This window comes from Galeopterus variegatus, unplaced genomic scaffold (genome assembly GCF_000696425.1).
Source record: "Galeopterus variegatus unplaced genomic scaffold, G_variegatus-3.0.2 Scaffold4780, whole genome shotgun sequence".
Classification (NCBI taxonomy): domain Eukaryota; kingdom Metazoa; phylum Chordata; class Mammalia; order Dermoptera; family Cynocephalidae; genus Galeopterus; species Galeopterus variegatus.
In genome coordinates, this window is record NW_007730891.1 from 86986 (window position 1) to 103754 (window position 16769).

The following is a 16769-nucleotide window of genomic DNA, read 5'->3' on the forward strand; positions in this document are numbered from 1 at the left end:
GATTATATCAAACTAAAAAGCTTCTGCACAGCAAAAGAAACAATTGACAGCGTTAAAAGACAACCAACAGAGTGGGAGAAAATGTGCAAAATATACATCTGACAAAGGATTAATATCCAGAATATATAAGGAACTCAAACAACTTTACAAGAAAAAAACAAGCAACCCAATTCAAAAATGGGCAAAAGAGCTAAATAGGCATTTCTCCAAGGAAGATATACAAATGGCCAACAGACATATAAAAAAATGCTCAACATCACTCAGCATCTGAGAAATGCAAATCAAAACTACACTGAGATACCATCTCACCCCAGTTAGGATAGCTAATACCCAAAAGACTGTGAATGATAAATGCTGGCGAGTTTGCATAGAAAAAGGAATTCTCATACATTGTTGGTGGGACTGCAAAATGGTGCAGCCTCTATGGAAAATGGTATGGAGGTTCCTCAAACAATTGCAGATAGATCTGCCATATGATCCAGCTATCCCACTGCTGGGAATATACCCAAAGGAATGGAAATCATCAAGTCAAAGGTATACCTGTTCCCCAATTTTCATTGCAGCACTCTTTACAATAGCCAAGAGTTGGAACCAGCCCAAATGTCCATCATCGGGTGAGTGGATACGGAAAATGTGCTATATCTACAACAATGGAATACTACTCTGATATAAAAAAGAATGAAATACTGCCATTTGCAATGACATGGATGCACCGAGACAGAATTATGCAAAGCGAAACAAGTCAGGCACAGAAAGAGAAATATCGCATGTTCTCACTTATTTGTGGGAGCTAAAAATAAATAAATAAATACACAAATAACCTCGTGCGGGGAGGGAAGATGACACAGCAATTACAATTCCTTGAAGTTGATACGACAAGGAAACAGAAAGGAGATTGTTGGGAGGGAGGGGGAGAGGAAGGAGGGAGGGAGTTTTTGGTAATTGGCCACAATAATCAACCACATTGTATACTGACAAAATAAAATAAAATTTGGAAGAAAAAAAAATCAAGACACAGAACAGTTTCATCATGTACCCTTTTATAGACACAGCCATATTCCTCCTACCCCCCCCATCCAAACCCCTGACAACCACAAATCCACTAATCCAAACCCCCAGCAACCACTAATTCACTTAAAATTCAAAAGGTTACACAATGCATGTTTCCATTTATATAACATTCTTGAGATAACACAATTATAGGAATATGGAATATATTTCTATTTTTTTAATATATAAAGAAACAAAATTCATTTCTTAGAGAATATATTTTTTAAAGTAACAGTCAAACTACTCCCACAAAAAAGAACATACTTATGTTCCTTCATAAATTTTCAGATAAAATACTTCATTCTCTCCCAACCTCCAATAATGACAAATGCATTTTATTTTTTTCAAGTATTACTGTGAACTAATGGAATTTTACATAGTTATTGTTCTTCAATCAATTGCATCATTGGTCTTTGGATGTCAAAATCTTAGGCCAGTGGAGAGTTCCTTCAAGTTGACTGCTATGCTCTTTGGAATATGATTCCATTCATGTAAAAATAAGAAAAAAGCATACTAGACGTATGTGTTTATGTTTACAGATAGTTACATATATATAGTTACATATATACTCAAGCTTTTGTTTAGGTGTGTGTGTAAAGACAGACACAGATCGTCACACAGACACAATAACAGAAAGGAAATATAACCAAACATTTACAAAAGGGGATTAGGAAAGAAATATATGAAGAGGGAACTTATTTTCTGATATGTGTACTTTGTTATAATTATTGGGGCTCGATCACTCACGGCCCATGTAGCTGAGCCTAGGTCCAGCTCTCCAGGAAGTTGGGTTAATAACTTCACCTTCTTATTCTTCTGGAAGTCTGAACTGATATAGCATGGCCCAAGGTCCCCATCATAGATCACAACTTTACACTGTCCAGTGGCCAAAGCACCCAGGCAAATGAAGACACCTCTTTCAGGCAGGACATTCAAGGGGCCTAGAGATCACCCTTCAGTAGCTTGAAGGCAAAAGCCAGACTTCTCTTTGCATAAGGTCAATTCTTCACTACACAGTGGGAAAGGATGCTGCCTTTTCTGAGCTGAAGACCTAAAGCAAACCTGTAAATTCCAACAATCCAAGCCCTAACCAGAAAACAGTACTTTCAACTCTCTATATCCAAGTCTGTATTCAAACACCAGTTCGGCTATCTGGTCACTGATAGATTGAACTGTTTGAAAATACTGCAATCCTTCCATTTTGTACGATGTTTTAGTTTTATTCCTAGATAAATCCAGACTGCCACAATGCTGAAATCAACTTGCAATGGCTCCCTGTATTCACTGAGTTCATTTAGTCTATCCCACAGAGGTCTATAAGGAATCCTTCAAGAAACAGCCATAGGAAGGAAACCTGCTTCTACATTTATGAGAAGGCTGCTATTCAAGATATCATCCACCATTTCACCTCTAGGAAGAATCATGAAAGAAATTTCCTGAGACCAAAGTGCCAATATCTATGAAATATTAAAATTCCCCCCAAAGTGATATTTTCTCCTCCACACCAGTGCATACCATGTAAATTACAATGATTCTCTTGTGATGTTGGCTGTCAGAGATAGTAGATGCAAGCTGACAGCTAATGTAACCCACAGGATTCTCTAGTCATACATGATGTCCCAATAGTAGTAATTTAGTGTTAATTCTATGAACAGTAAGTATATTCCTTATAATGTTGAGATCAAAGACTAAGTTTGTTTCTCTCCAGATCCTGCTTTTTGAAATTTATACTTTGGTGGCTGAATGGTACAGGGATCCGAACCCGTGACCTTCTGGTTATGAGCACGAGGCTCTAACCAACTGAGCTAACCAGCCAGGCTGTTGGAACTGATTTTTTATAGGCCTTTATAAATCCATTAGGGAACAAAGGAAAGAATAAAACAAACGAGAAGTCAGTTACCTGGGCCTGAATCATTTTCTTCTGTTCTTCGAAAACAGGGGCAACTGGGATGCTCTGTCTTTGTGTGTCTTCTGGATCTGCTCTAAATTTCTATTCAGAAATCTCAGTCTTTGATCAAATGTGTCCCCAGAAATGCGGATGCCCAAATCCTGTAACTTTCTCCTCTTTCACATGATTTTGCTCCTGAGGAGTCAGGACCTGTGGGTTGAAGAGAAAATTTGAGCGGTACATTTCCTCTGGGCCCAGATCCTGTCACTGCTCCTTGGCACTCATCTGAACATAATACTCCCAATATTGTTAACTATCCCTTTATCAGGTTCCCCAGAAGATTTTACACCTCTGGCCAATGTCATGGAAGAATGCCTTTAATTGTGTAAAGTTAAAGTGGGATGACTGTGAAGGGAAATGAGAATTGAGATCCACCAAAGAGGAGGTGAATTTTCAGGCAGATCAACTTTAAAAAAGAGATGATTTGCAAGAAGAGGATCTGGACTTTGTTTTCCTTTAAATCACGTGTGCTTACATACTTCTCAAAAGTCTTTGTACACCTTGTGAGGACATGTACTTCAGTCTGAAAACCAACATACTGGGAAAATCATAAGCGTCATCTTATAAACAATAATGATGATATTTCAGGTTTTAAATACATAAAAATCAAAATACACAGTAATACTATATAAACTAGTAGGGGCATGAGCCAGGGTATCCAAGGGTTCAGTGAAATGGTTTAAGTTGTTTTGGATAACCCCGGACGCATTTACATAATAACAGCATTCCTCCCCCAAGAAGAGGCAGGTGTCCTTCTTCTCAGCTGTAAGGAAGCAAAAGGCCCGACGGTTCTGTTAGGTGGCTGTCACGAGGGAGGTGACCTATCACTGGAGGGAAGAGACGCTGTCTATATTTAGTTCTTCTGAGGGTTTTTGATAGAATTGAGAGGCAGTAGCAGAGCCCGCTATGCCAGTTCCAGTTGCAGGAAGGATCCCTGCCCCAATAAAAAGGTATAATTAGTGCCCTAAGGGAGCAGGGCACTTCCTGAGAGGTGAGGCCGAAGTTAGTCCCAGTCCCCTCTATCTGGACAGTAATATCAGGGGCGAGCCAAAGGAATATGCAAGAAATCATGTTAGGGGGACAGGCAACAGGATAAGGTAGTTTTACAAAGGAAATATATTCCAGCTTTATGGCATCGATGAGGAGGGCATAAGAGAGTGGTAGCATTTGGTGTTAGTAAGGCGAGTGTGAACAGGCCCCACATAACGCCGACAGTCCCCACTGACGTGAGATTAGAGGGAAGTGAAGAGACGTTTGTGGAAACATTGCAGGCTGCATTGACAGGGAGGGGGGTGACCACAAAAAGTTTCTCACAAAGTGGGAGACAGATGAGTCACTCAGGGACCAGTCTGATTCACTGAGGACTACATTATCCCTATGGACCTGGAACTTCCATGTTCCAGGTAAGGGGGAGCATTTGAGATAGGAGGAAAAACAAGGGAAGGATGCAAAGGGTTAGGAGCCAAAAGAATTTAAAGGGCACATTGCCACAATGAAATTGCTAAGAAGCATCCTACTGATAGGAGGTAAAGGAGGCCAGGAGAAATCTTCCTATAATGTTACAATCTTTAGGGGCAGCTGCTGCCAATCGTGTAGCAAGTACTAGAACAGACAGTGTAATAGTAGCTCTTGTGTGAAGGACGTGGAGCGGCCTGCAAGAGCGAGAGGATGATCGCCGGGGGAAAGATCATCCTTCTGGGATTGGGGGAAGAGCAAAGGTCCTGGAGGTTTTTAGTTTTGTGGATCCTAGAATGGATGAAGCGTGAGGAGATGTCGGGTTGGGGGTTGAGTAAAGGGACCCGTCTGGCTTGGTATTAACAGATTCTTTGGGTAAGGTCTCAGGTGCTAGTTTTACCAAGGATAAGTGACACCAAGGGGGCCTTTCTTAGTACTTTTACTGCCATGCGGGTGGCGAGAAGTACTGTATAAGGCCCTTCCCAACATGACAAGAGAGGTTTTGGGATTCAGGTTTTAATATATATATGCTATCCCAGGCTTAGTTTAAAGTCTGAGGGGGTGGTGGGGAAAGGATGAGGTAAAAGAAGTTTGGCTTGTTCCCTAAGAAGATCCCTAATGAGTGAAAGAGCAGGGAGATACTGGCCTAAAGGCGATGAGCTGGAAGGGAGAGGCATGAGAGTGAAGGGCCTACCATACATAAGTTCGAGGGGGCTGAGGCCTGTAGGCTTACAGGGCCAGCCTGTAAGCAAGCGAGGGACTAGTAGGGAGGCCAAAACGAGGGATGATTTCTGAGGTCAGAGCATGTGTTACTGCTGTAGCATCCTCTGAAGTGCAGGGAAAAGCCTCAACCCAACCTGAAAAGGTAACTACTAAGGTTAGAAGATAGCGTGTCCTTTTGTGGGAGAGTAATATAAGGGCTGAGGAAGGCACAGTAGGAGTTCATAGCCTATATGAACTGAATTATGAAAATCTAAAAAGATTTGCTCAGCTTGTGTGGTAGGGAGGCCATAGTGACTGTATAGAGTATACTAGTATACTAGTTGTCCTTTCTCTGTGCCCCCAACTGTTGCAGGTGTTGTATTTCTTGGAGTGTGTATTGGGATAAGGGTATAGGGGCCATGAGAAGGACCTGAGCAGGAGAGGAAGAGTGGGGGCCTGGTGATTGAGCAGCCTGTTTTGAGGTTAGATCTACCAGTTTGTTCCCCCAGGCTATGGGGTCATTGGAGGTTTGGTGTCCTCTACAGTGTATAACCCCAACCTCCTTTGGGAGTTGTGCAGCCTCAATAGCTTGTGTTAGATTTACTATGGCATAACCCACCTGGGGGGCAGGCGTGGAGGTGGCGCCCCCATCTATGAACCATGTAATGGGATGTGCGGAGATATGTGGAAAGGGATTGAGAAAAAGGTCTAAAGCCTCTGTGCAATTGTGTTTTAAGGGTCTTGAGTGTTTGGGGATGAGAGTGGCTGATTTTAAATAAGAGTGAGGTTTAAGGAGAACTGGGAGTTTTCTTTTTTTTTTTTTTTTTTTAAAGATGATGTTGTCAGCACCACGCTCAGCCAGTGAGCGAACCGGCCATCCCTATATGGGATCCGAACCCGGGGCCTTGGTGTTATCAGCACCACACTCTCCCGAGTGAGCCACGGGCCGGCCCGAACTGAGAGTTTTCAATGAAGGTAAGGTGAATAAGTTGTAGGTGGGGAAGGGAGAGAATTGACTTAGCCTTATGGCTGAGAAGGTCTTGACTGCTTGTTGTTTAAAAGTTAGTTTAGAGCTTTCTTGTGCTAAAAGGGCAGCTGCCACTAAGGCCGATAAACAGGGGCCCATTCTCGAGCTGTGGTGTCTAGTTGTTTAGAGAGGTATGTAACCAGGGAGAAAAGATCTCCTGCCTTTAGTCCCAAAACCCCGACTGCCAATTTTTGGGTTTTGTGACAAATAGAATAAAAGGATGAGATAGGTTTGGGAGAGATAGAGCTCAGGCTGTGAGGAGAGTGGCTTTTAACTGCCAAAAGGGAGAATGAATGAGCTTAGTGGGATCTAAGGGAATGGCAGGATCCCCTTTGGCTGCCCCATAAAGTGGCTTTGCTAGCAGCCAAAGTTGGGAATCCATAGGCAAAGAAACCCTGCAAGCCCCAAGAAAGGAAGGATTTCACCCTTTGCAGTAGGAGAAGGGAGTTCAGAAATTAGACTCTTGAACTGAAGGAGAAGGAATTTGGGACTCTCAATATCCCCTGGAGGCCAGGAAATTAAGGAGAGCAACAGTGTGGGCCTGTGAATCCTCATAGGAGGGGCTACAAAGGAGGAGGTCATCCACATATTGTATTAAAGTGCTAGAGGTTGGAGGGGAAGCTAAGTCTTGAGCTAAGGCCTGGCCAGAAAGTGGGGGCTATCCCAAAACCCCTGAGGTAGTACTGCCCAAGTAAGTTGTTGGGAATGGTGCATATCAAGATTAGTCCTGTACTAAATGGTATGAGCTGTTAGGCTTTATAACCAGAAGGATGGGTGTATTAAAAGGAAAGCGGGTAGGCCATGAGAGATGAGAAGAAAGGACTTTGTGTACAACAGGTTTTAAGCCTATCAGGTATTTGTTAGCGATGGGGTACTGTGGGACAGAAGGGAACAAAGAGGGGTTCAGCAATTTAACAAGGATAGGGGAATGGTGTGTAGCAATGGAGGGAGAAGAAGCTTCCCATACTAGGGATTAACCTTGTCTGAGGGGGAGGGGAAGGTGGAAGCCTCAGGGGCCAGGTCTGGGTGCAGCCTGTAACAGGAAAATTGCAGCTGGAGTTAAAGTGTTTAGGGTAAGAGTAGCTTTGAATTTGCAAAGAATGTCCCATCCCAGTAAAGGGGCTGGGCATTGAGGCATAATTAAGAATTTGTGTGTGAATTGGGTGTGATGTAGGGTGCAGGAAAGGGTTTGAGTGATCCATGGGTGGTATTCTGATCCTGTGACCCCTACAATTGTGTTAGAGGATGGGGTTGTTCATCCTGCATATTCAGGAAGGGTAGAGTAAATGGCCCCTGTATTGATGACAGAAGAGATCGGCTGACCTGCTATGTGGCGAGTTACCCTGGGCTCATGTGTTGTGATCTCCGTGGGGGCCTCAGGCCCTGGGCATCAACAGTCCTCCTCCTGGGCAAAGCTGAGAAGCTCCAGTAGAGATGGCCATGAAGCCAAAGGCTGTAGGTTGGGGACTGGGCCACTTCCTCTCTGGTGAGTGACACAGGCAATCCCCCAGTGACCTGGCCGTTTGTAGTGAGGACGTTATGACAGGCCCATACCAAGTGGCCCAGCTGACTGCATTTGAAGCAATTCCTGGGTGGCCCGGCAGCCAGCTTTGGAGTATGTGAGCCACGGAGCTGGTATTTGGCCTGATCTCTTTTATCCCTTTTTGAATATCAGGGACTGATCAGGTAATAAAATAAGAGTGTAAGAGGGCCACACCTGCAGGGGAGTTTGGGTCTATATGTGTGTATTCATATAAAGCCTTAGAGAGGCGGGTTAGGAACTCACTGGGATTTTCAATGGGTCTCTGATTTCTCTATTTTTGTCATAATTGACTGACTTGTGAGTAGCCTTTTGGAGGCCATAAATCAAGTGTGTGATTATGTTATCCCAGAAATCCCAATCCCTGTGGCCGGCCTGGTAGTACCAATTGGGGTCTGTGCAAGAAACAGCAATGGGTCCCACAGACTGCCTATTATTTTGAGCATGTACCTGAGCTGCCATCCAGATCTGCTCCCTGTACACAGACTGGGACAATTCCTTCCATCCCAGCCACTTCACAGAAGGGTTATAAAAAGCCAGAGCTGAGGAGGGGTTGTTACCTGACAAAGTGGGAGAAGGGGAGGTGTTGGGCTGAGGAGGAGTGTCTCGAGACCAGGTAGAGGGGAGAGAGAAATGTGGAGGGGTGATGGATCAGAAGATTGATCCAAGTCTGGAAGGAGAGGATGAGTATGAGCTAGGAGAATTTGAGACATAGGACAGTTTTGACAGAGAGGAACATGTTCAGAGATAAGAAAAGGCCTGAACAAGGAATCTCTACAGCTTTTGTCAGTGTCTAAATCGAGTGCCATCTTGTGGCCACTGGGATCCATTGTAACCAGGGGTTTGAGTTTTAATGTGTCCCTGGAGGCCGAGAAATTAGCCAGGAGATGGCCCAGAGGCGTAGAGTGGCCCAGAGGCATAGAGCGTGGAGTACAGTAGAAAACTGTTTAGGTTCAATGTCTCCCTGGAGGCCAGGAGACAGCCTAAGGGCATAGATCATGGAGGTTTAGATTGTGAGGATTCCATTTAAAGGGTGAAAAAGGGCAGTCAGTCCTAGTAGAAAAAGCATGCCAACAAAGAGCGTCCACTCTTTGTCCACCTTCCTTTCAAGAGAAAAAAAAAAGCCACTGACCAGCTAGCTAGAGGAGCATCCTCCCATAGCTTGGGGGCACGAGAAGAGTTCCTTCGGCCAGGCACCTGGGCTTCATAGAGACCAAAGTCACAGAGATAGTAGTTAGGGGAACCGTAGAAGTAGGCAGGACAGACCCACTGACTCACCCTGAATTGAGGCCGGTGTTGGATGTGCTGGTCTGAAACAGCAAAAGGGGAGAGTCCTGAGTGTACCCAGTTCCAGCAGGTCCAGGAAGGGCGGCTGAGGGCCAATCACCCCAAGAGAGAGGGGATCATCCACAACATCAGTCAAAACCCTTCCTGGGTTTCAGCACCATAATGAAAGAAAGTGAGCCAAGATGACGGGTACCATTCAAGCTTAATTAAAGGAAAAGAATCTACCAAGCTGTGCTCAAAGTGGGGAACAGCCTGGGGCTGCCCTGAAAATGGGGACAGCACCAGGTGTGAGGGTGGTAGAGCTTATATAGTGCCAAGGGCTGGCTGATACCATCGAGGAGGGTCATTATGCTAATGTCGATGGGGGTCAAGAAATGCATCCTTGCAGAAGCAAAAGGAGTTTCTGTTTAAGTAAGGAGGCTTCTCGTAAAGGGAAGGGGGGAGGGGAGGAGGTGGGCAATGCCATTTTGTACTTGGGCTTGTCAAAAGTGGCACTGGTTATGTTGCAGATCCATTAAATAAAAGGTTGGAAAAAGAGATACCATGCAGAGAGTAACCAAAAATAACCTGTTGTAACTATATTCTCAGACGAAATTGACCAGAAAGCTCAAAGAATTGTTACCAACAGACCAGGCTCAGCTTTCCCTCTGGCATTAAACAAATGACCTGAAAGTCCAAAAGTTGGTGCAAGGATTGGAAGGTTTATTCAGATTACTAGTACTCAACTAACCGTCTAACCAAGCAAACAAAGAGAAAAGAGGAGCAGTGGGGTCCAGTTTATCCCAGTCCCAATCGGCGGGGCCAACCTATTCCACTGAAACAGTAATTGATAAAAGCAGTTCTCCCCACTGTTGTTGGCAAAAAGAAGAAAAGTACCAACCAGATTAAAATCTGCTCTCACAGGACAATAATCAGTACAGAGGACACATTTCTGTGACCAAATATGTGGAGATGTCTCCCCATCAGGAGGCAAGCAATCAGTTCTGCAGTGGATACCAACTGGGTGTCCTCCAATTTAATTATGACACTATAATGTCAGATCCCATAGGTTGAGGGCTCAGTCCCCAAGACTGCCCCACTTCAGATGCCAATCACAAGCCCCAGGTTATCTTATATGTGCTTCTGACCATATAAGGGAAGGGGCATGGAGCTTCCACACCACCCTCCAGGAAACTCTACGTGTTCAGCTGTCCAAAAGCTCTCTGAACCGTCTTTTTCGTTTTTTATGGAGGCACCATTACATAGGCATAAGTGACTAAATAACTGGCCACGGGCGATCAACTTGACCTTCAGCCCCCTTCCCCTCCCCAGAGGTTGGAGGGTGGGGCTGAAAGTCCCAAGCATCAAATCCTGCTTTGGTCTTTCTTGTGAGTCCCCCCCTCCCCAGAAGCTACCTGGAGACTATCAGCCATCAGTCAACTCATCAGCATACAAAAAGATAGCACTTATCACTTCAGAGATTCTAAGGCTTTTAGGAGTTGTGTGCCAAGAGACAGGATGAAGACCAAATCTACATTTCATTGCACAATAACCCAGTAGTGATAAACACTCAAAAAAACGTGGTGCTGATAACACCAAGATCCAAGTTTCAATCCCTATACTGGCCAGCAGCCAAAAAAAAAAAAAGAGAGAGAGAGAAAGAAGCCAAGAAAGAAAGAAAAAAAAGGTTAGAAGATTTGTTTATCAGGACTTATTAAGGTGCTTTAATTAAAACAGTACAATATTAGTACAATAATGAACAATAAGACAAAAGAACAGAATAAAATGCCTATAAACAGACTCAAGCATATATAGAGACTCAATGACAAAGGCAGCACTGCAGAGAAGTGGATAAAGGCTGTCTTTTCAATAAATGGTGCTAGGACAATCTCAGATATCCATATGGGGGTGGGGCACATTGAGAAGGTTGAAACCCACCTCACAACATACACAAAAACCATTCGGGGGTCAAGTATCAATCTCAATGGGAGAGGCAAATTAATAAAGCTTTAAGACGATAATACAGGAGACTCTCTCAATGTTACCAGGGTATGGAAAACTATTTTAAACAGGCTACACATAGCACTTTATAAAGCAAATGATATTTTGCTAGAGAAACTTTAAGTGGTATAACCACTTTGGAAAACAGTATGGCATCATCTATTTATACTTAAATTATAACGTACCATATTGATGGATTTGGGGCATGACCGGCGCCATTGTGCACACAATAAGCATAAAATAGCTGCTGGCCTTGTCTTCCACTGGAGCACCAAACCCTCTCCCACTTCCCTTTATGAGAAGCCTCATGACTTAAACAGAAACGATGACTTAAACAGAAACGCTTTTGCTTCTGCAAGGTTGCAGTTCTCCACCGTGGTGTCATAGCTTCCGCATTAGCATAATGCCCCTCCTTGATCGTATAAGCCAGCCTTTGGCATGCTATATAAGCTCTACCATCCCCACGACTGGTGCTGTCCTCCATTTTGAGGGCAGCACCAGGCTGCCCCCCCCACTTTGAGCACAGCCTGGTAGATTCTTTTCCTTTAATAAAGCTTGTTTGGTACCCAGCGTCTCAGCTCACTTTCTTTCACATATGACTCTGAGGCGTACATCTAGGTATATATCTCCTGCCTCCCCCCTAATAAGGGCACATTTGAACAAAAAGACATTTACAAAAATGTTCCTAGCAGCATTATTCTTAATAATCCAAACTTGTAAGCAATACAAATGTAATTAGCAGTAGGAAAAATTGCCGTATATTCAAACAATGGAATGTAATAGAAAAACTACCACCTTTGGCCCAGCCTGCAAGTTAAGAAAGCTTTTTACATTTTTAAAGGATTATATAAAAACAAAGAAGTATGTGCAGGAGACCTTATATAGACTGCGAATCCTAAAATATTTACTCTAAGTTTGCCTGACCCTTGTTACTATTAAAATGTTAAAACCCCAATGGACAGACAAAATGGACTCACTGTGGTTAAGAGAGACATTCAAATCATTTAACAGAACCCAATGGCCACTGGGAGGGAATTGGCACACTTATTTCTCAGCCCACAAGTACATATCTTACAGTTATGAAGTTTTCTTTTCTATAACTAAGCAAAGGCAACTCTCAGAAGAAAAGGCCAAATCAGCTGTAGCTGCGAATTCTACATTAATCTTCAACAAGTCCCACTGGTGCCAGCCACTGACCCCCTCCTTCTCATTCTTGGGGGCCCACAGTTACCCAATGAGGCAGAAAACAGACTCCAACATTCTTCTCCCTCTTCTCCAATAAGAGAGGCCACATCAAAACCAGCCACAGCCAGCCTATAGAGCCTATGAAATAACACACGTTTGTGGTATGTTCACTCATTGCACATAAGTACAGCCTTCCCCATAAATGTTCATAGCATTCCTCTAAGCTCACTGAATATGCATGTGAACCTGATGCTGGAAGGCATAAATACTAGCCTTCCTCTTTTGTTCACTGGACCGCTTATCTGCAGTCCTGCTAACGTCTGTGCTCTCCAATCTGCAGAATATCTTTTTTATAGAAAATAAAGTGTCCCTTTGCTCTTTAGTGGATACTATGGTCCTCTTTTGTTAACATTACAGAGCAAAGAAAATATACCTATGTGCAACAACACAAAAGAATTTTCAATATACTATTGAGCAACACAAAAAAAGAATGATGTATCATTACTGACAGCTCAAAATAGGCAAAACTAAATTAATTATGACGGTTAGGAATGATTTATTATATGGTAAAACTAGGAGTGCTTGCTGTAGAGAGAACAGTAATTACCTTCAGGTGTGAGAATGAAAAAGGCTCACAGAACACCAATGGGGTGCTGGTAATGTTCTGTGAGTTATTTCTTGACCTGGGCAATGACTATCTATACATATACTATTTTTATAATTAAATTGTAGATTTTTTTAAAAGATAAATTTAGAGGGCCGGCCCGTGGCTCACTCGGTAGAGTGCGGTGCTGATAACACCAAGGCCGCGGGTTCGGATCCTATATAGGGATGGCCAGTTTGCTCACTGGCTGAGCATGGTGCTGACAACACCAAGGCAAGGGTTGAGATCCCCTTACCGGTCATCTTTAAAAAAAAAAAAAAAAAAAGATAAATTTAGAAAAATTAGCAAAATAAAGAGCTCAACAATTCCAAAAGCTTGTTTTCTAAAACGACTCATAACATGTACAAATTTGTTGTGAGATGGGCGAAGAGAGAAAGAGAAGTGGTGCAAATAAAGAATATAAGAAAATAATGGGAAATATGAGTCAGGTGCAATAGAGCTTTTTTTGTCTTCAAAAATACTATGGACATTTTTATGTCATTAAATTTGAAATCCTGGCTCTTTGCTTATCTCTCTTGCTTCCTGTGGCCATGTGATCTGCTTGTACCCACTAGCTGCCTGCCGCTTTCTGCCATGAGTAGAAGTAGCCTGAGGCCCACGCTAGATGCAGCTGTCCCAGAATCATAAGCCAAATAAACTTCTCTTCTTTATAAATTACCCAGTTTCAGGTATTCTGTTATAGCAACACAAAACGGATTAACACAGAAAATTGGTACCAAGGAGTGGGGTGTTGCTAAACAGATAACTGAAAATGTGGATGCATCTTTGGAGCTGGGTAATAGGTAAAGGTTGGAGGAGTTTGGAGGATGTAGAAGAAGAGAAAAAGACGAGGGAAAGTTTGGAATGTCTTAGAGACTTATGTCGTTGTGAGCAGAATGCTGATAGAAATGTGGACAGTAAAGGCCATGTGGAATGAGGAACTTATTGGGAATTGGACAAAAGATAACCCTTGCCACACCATAGCAAGGAACTTGGCCACATTGTGTCCGTGCCCTTGGACTTTGTGGAAGGTGGGACTTAAGAGTTGTGAACCAGAGCATTTGGCTGAAGAAATTTCCAAGCAGCAAAGCATTAAGGACACTGCATGGCTACTTCTAACAGCCTCCTCTGAGTTATGGCAGCAAAGGCATGATGTAAAGCCAGAATTTAAAATGGAAGCAGAACATAAAGATTTGGAATATTTGCAGCCTGGCCATGTGGTAGAGAAATGGAGAGCCAGAGAAAAATGCAAGGGTGAAGCAGATAAACTGGTTGCTAAAGACATTATCTTGGCAGTGAAGCAGCCAGATGCTAAGAGCCAAGACAATGAGAGAAAAGCCATGAAGGCGTTTCTGAAGTCTGGAAGGGTGTCCCACTCATCACAGGCCCCGAAGCCTAGAAGGACTCAGTTGTCCCGGGGGACAGACCTGAGTCACAGCTGCCTTCGGGATCCTGCTCCCTCCATCCCAGCTGCTCTGGCTAGAGCGGCCCCAAGTGTGGTTCGTGCAGCAGCCCTGGAGAGTAGAGGCTTGTGTTAAGTTTGCAAGCCAGCAGGCCGTGAGAGCAGTGGAGGTGTGGCAGCATCTGCCCAGATTCCAGAGGATGTATGGAAAAGCCTGGAAGCCCAGGCAGAGACCTGCCGCAGGGGCGGAGCCACCACAAAAGTTATCTACTAGAGCAATGCCAAGCAGAAAAGTGGGGTCAGAGCCCCCACAGACAGCCCCCACCAGGGAAATGTCTAGTAGAGCCAAGGCAGCGGGGCTGCCGCCAGGACCCCAGAACTTTAGGATCACTGGTAACGTGTAACACAGGCCTGGAAAAGCCACAGGCACCAGCGTGGCCCACTGGGCTGTGCCTGGAAGAGCTGTGGGAACAAGGTTGCCTGATGCTTTGGGGGCCCAGATGCCCAATTGTGCCAAAGATGCAGGACTTGGAGTCAAAGAACATTATTTTGGAGGTTTAAGACACAATGTCTGCCCTACTGGGTTTCGGACTTGTTTGGGACCTGTTTTTCCTTTCTTCTGGCCTATTCCTCCCTTTTGGAATGGGAATGTATACCCAATGTCTGTTCCACCATTGTATCTTGGCAGTAGATAAATTTGGTTTTGTTTTTCAGGTTCACAGCTGGAAGAACTTTTGCTTTTGGTCTCAGATGAGACTTTGGGCTTTGGACTTCTAAGTTAGTGCTGGAACAAGCTAAGACTTTTGGGACTGTTGGGATAGTATTTTGTATGTGAGAGTAACATGAGTTTTGGGGAGCCAGGGCCGGAATGATGGAGTTTGGATGTGCTGTTCCCTCCAAAACTCATGTGGAAATTTGATCCCCAATGTGGCAGTGTTGGAAACTGATTGAGTCATGGGTGCGGATCCCTCATGAATGGATTAATGCTCTCCCTTGAGGAGGGGGGATTAATGACTGCATTCTCCCTCTATTAGTTCCTGGGAGAGCTTATTGTTTATAGGACCCTGGCACCTCCCCTCTCTCTCTCTTTGCTTCTCTCTCTTGCTTCCTGTCACCATGTGATCTGCTTGTACTCGCCGGCTGCCTGCCGCTTTCTGCCATGAGTAGAACCAGGCCAGATGCAGCTGTCCCAGAATCTGTACTAATGCACAGATACTGAGTAATTAAAGAACTAATGCAGGAGAGCTCTATGTTGAGGAACCACATATCTGGAGTTTGTAGGTCAATTTCCAAAAAACTATAAATTCTTGGCAACAGAAGAAGAGGAAAAGTTCTGTTCGTGATTAAAAACTAGATAGATGACAAAAAGACAGGATTGTGGATATTGTTTTGCTGTTACAAAGAAAGAGCTGTCTGCTTCTTGGAATGAGATCAAATATTTAATTCATTATTTAGAATGGAAGGGGGTGAGCTGATCATATGGAATTGCTGAGTATGATCACTTAGAGGAGATAAAGAATGCTAAGACACTAATGAAAAGACAGTAGACAGAAGCACACACACACACGTATTCTTGTCTGTACAGAATATGAAAAATGAAAATTATTTTCTTTCTTTAACCAATTTATGATGTAATTAAGGAGAACCTAAACGAAGTGGCAATTAATCTTCAATTCAAATGCTGGAGGCAAATGATTGACACAGAGAGGAATTATAAACAGATTACAAAGGAAAAAGCAAACACTCTGGATTGAAGTGTTCTGTTTGGATTACTCATTGTTCCCACCAGTTAAACACTGCACTGGAACTAATTTGTTGTCCTTTGGTAACATCAAAAGAGAGGAAACTTCCTAAGGGAACCAGTACTTGAGCCCTGTGGTTGAGGTGTAAGACTCCGTTGAGGACTTATTGAAGGGCTGGTCCCGTGGTGGTGAATTCTCACGGTTATTTGTGAACAGACTGTAACACGTCGAAGATCAGGATATAGACTATCACCAACAGTCCAGAAGCCCCTCTTGTGTCTTTTTCTAGTCACCACCCTTCCTAAGACTATTTATTGAGTAACTCTTCTGGCTACTGTTCTAAGCACTGGGAATGCAGAACTGACCAGGACAGAAACATTTCTGAGTTCATGAGTTTTATTTTCAACAGAGGATTTAGGAGCAAAACAAAGAGCTTACACATCCACATCTGGACCCATGCTGCTTCCAGTAGATGTAATGAAATTCCAAAGTTGCCTTCTCTACCCAAAACTTTGAATTCTTCTCAAGCTTCCTTCATTTGTTACTTCTATCAATCATAGTTCTTGAATCTCCAACGCTTTAGTTACTCTGCCAAATGCATTGTTTGGCATTTATGAATCCTATTCTTCAGGTGACTCCTGTTTTCCTTCTTGAAGGACAAATGAAATGCCCTGTTGCCTGGTTACTGAGACAAATACTGGGAGCCACAGTTTGATATCAACTCTAAACTAGTTTATTATCAGTACAGTTGTGTCAGAGTGATGCCTTTTTTTCCTTTCCTTTTTGGATTTATGAAAAATTCATTTGG

At 43.5% G+C, this 16769-nt stretch overlaps 1 protein-coding gene across 1 annotated transcript in view; it reads right to left on the reverse strand.

Annotated features, from left to right (window-relative positions):
• Positions 1–3134, reverse strand: part of LOC103603763 (zinc finger protein 350-like) — a 21912-nt gene extending 18778 nt beyond the window's left edge. Inside the window, exon 1 of the mRNA XM_008588341.1 lies at positions 2951–3134. Within this exon, the coding sequence (XP_008586563.1) occupies positions 2951–2965 (15 nt within the window). The 5' untranslated portion in view covers positions 2966–3134. The remainder of the gene's footprint in view (positions 1–2950) is intronic.
• Positions 3135–16769: the final 13635 nt, after the last annotated feature.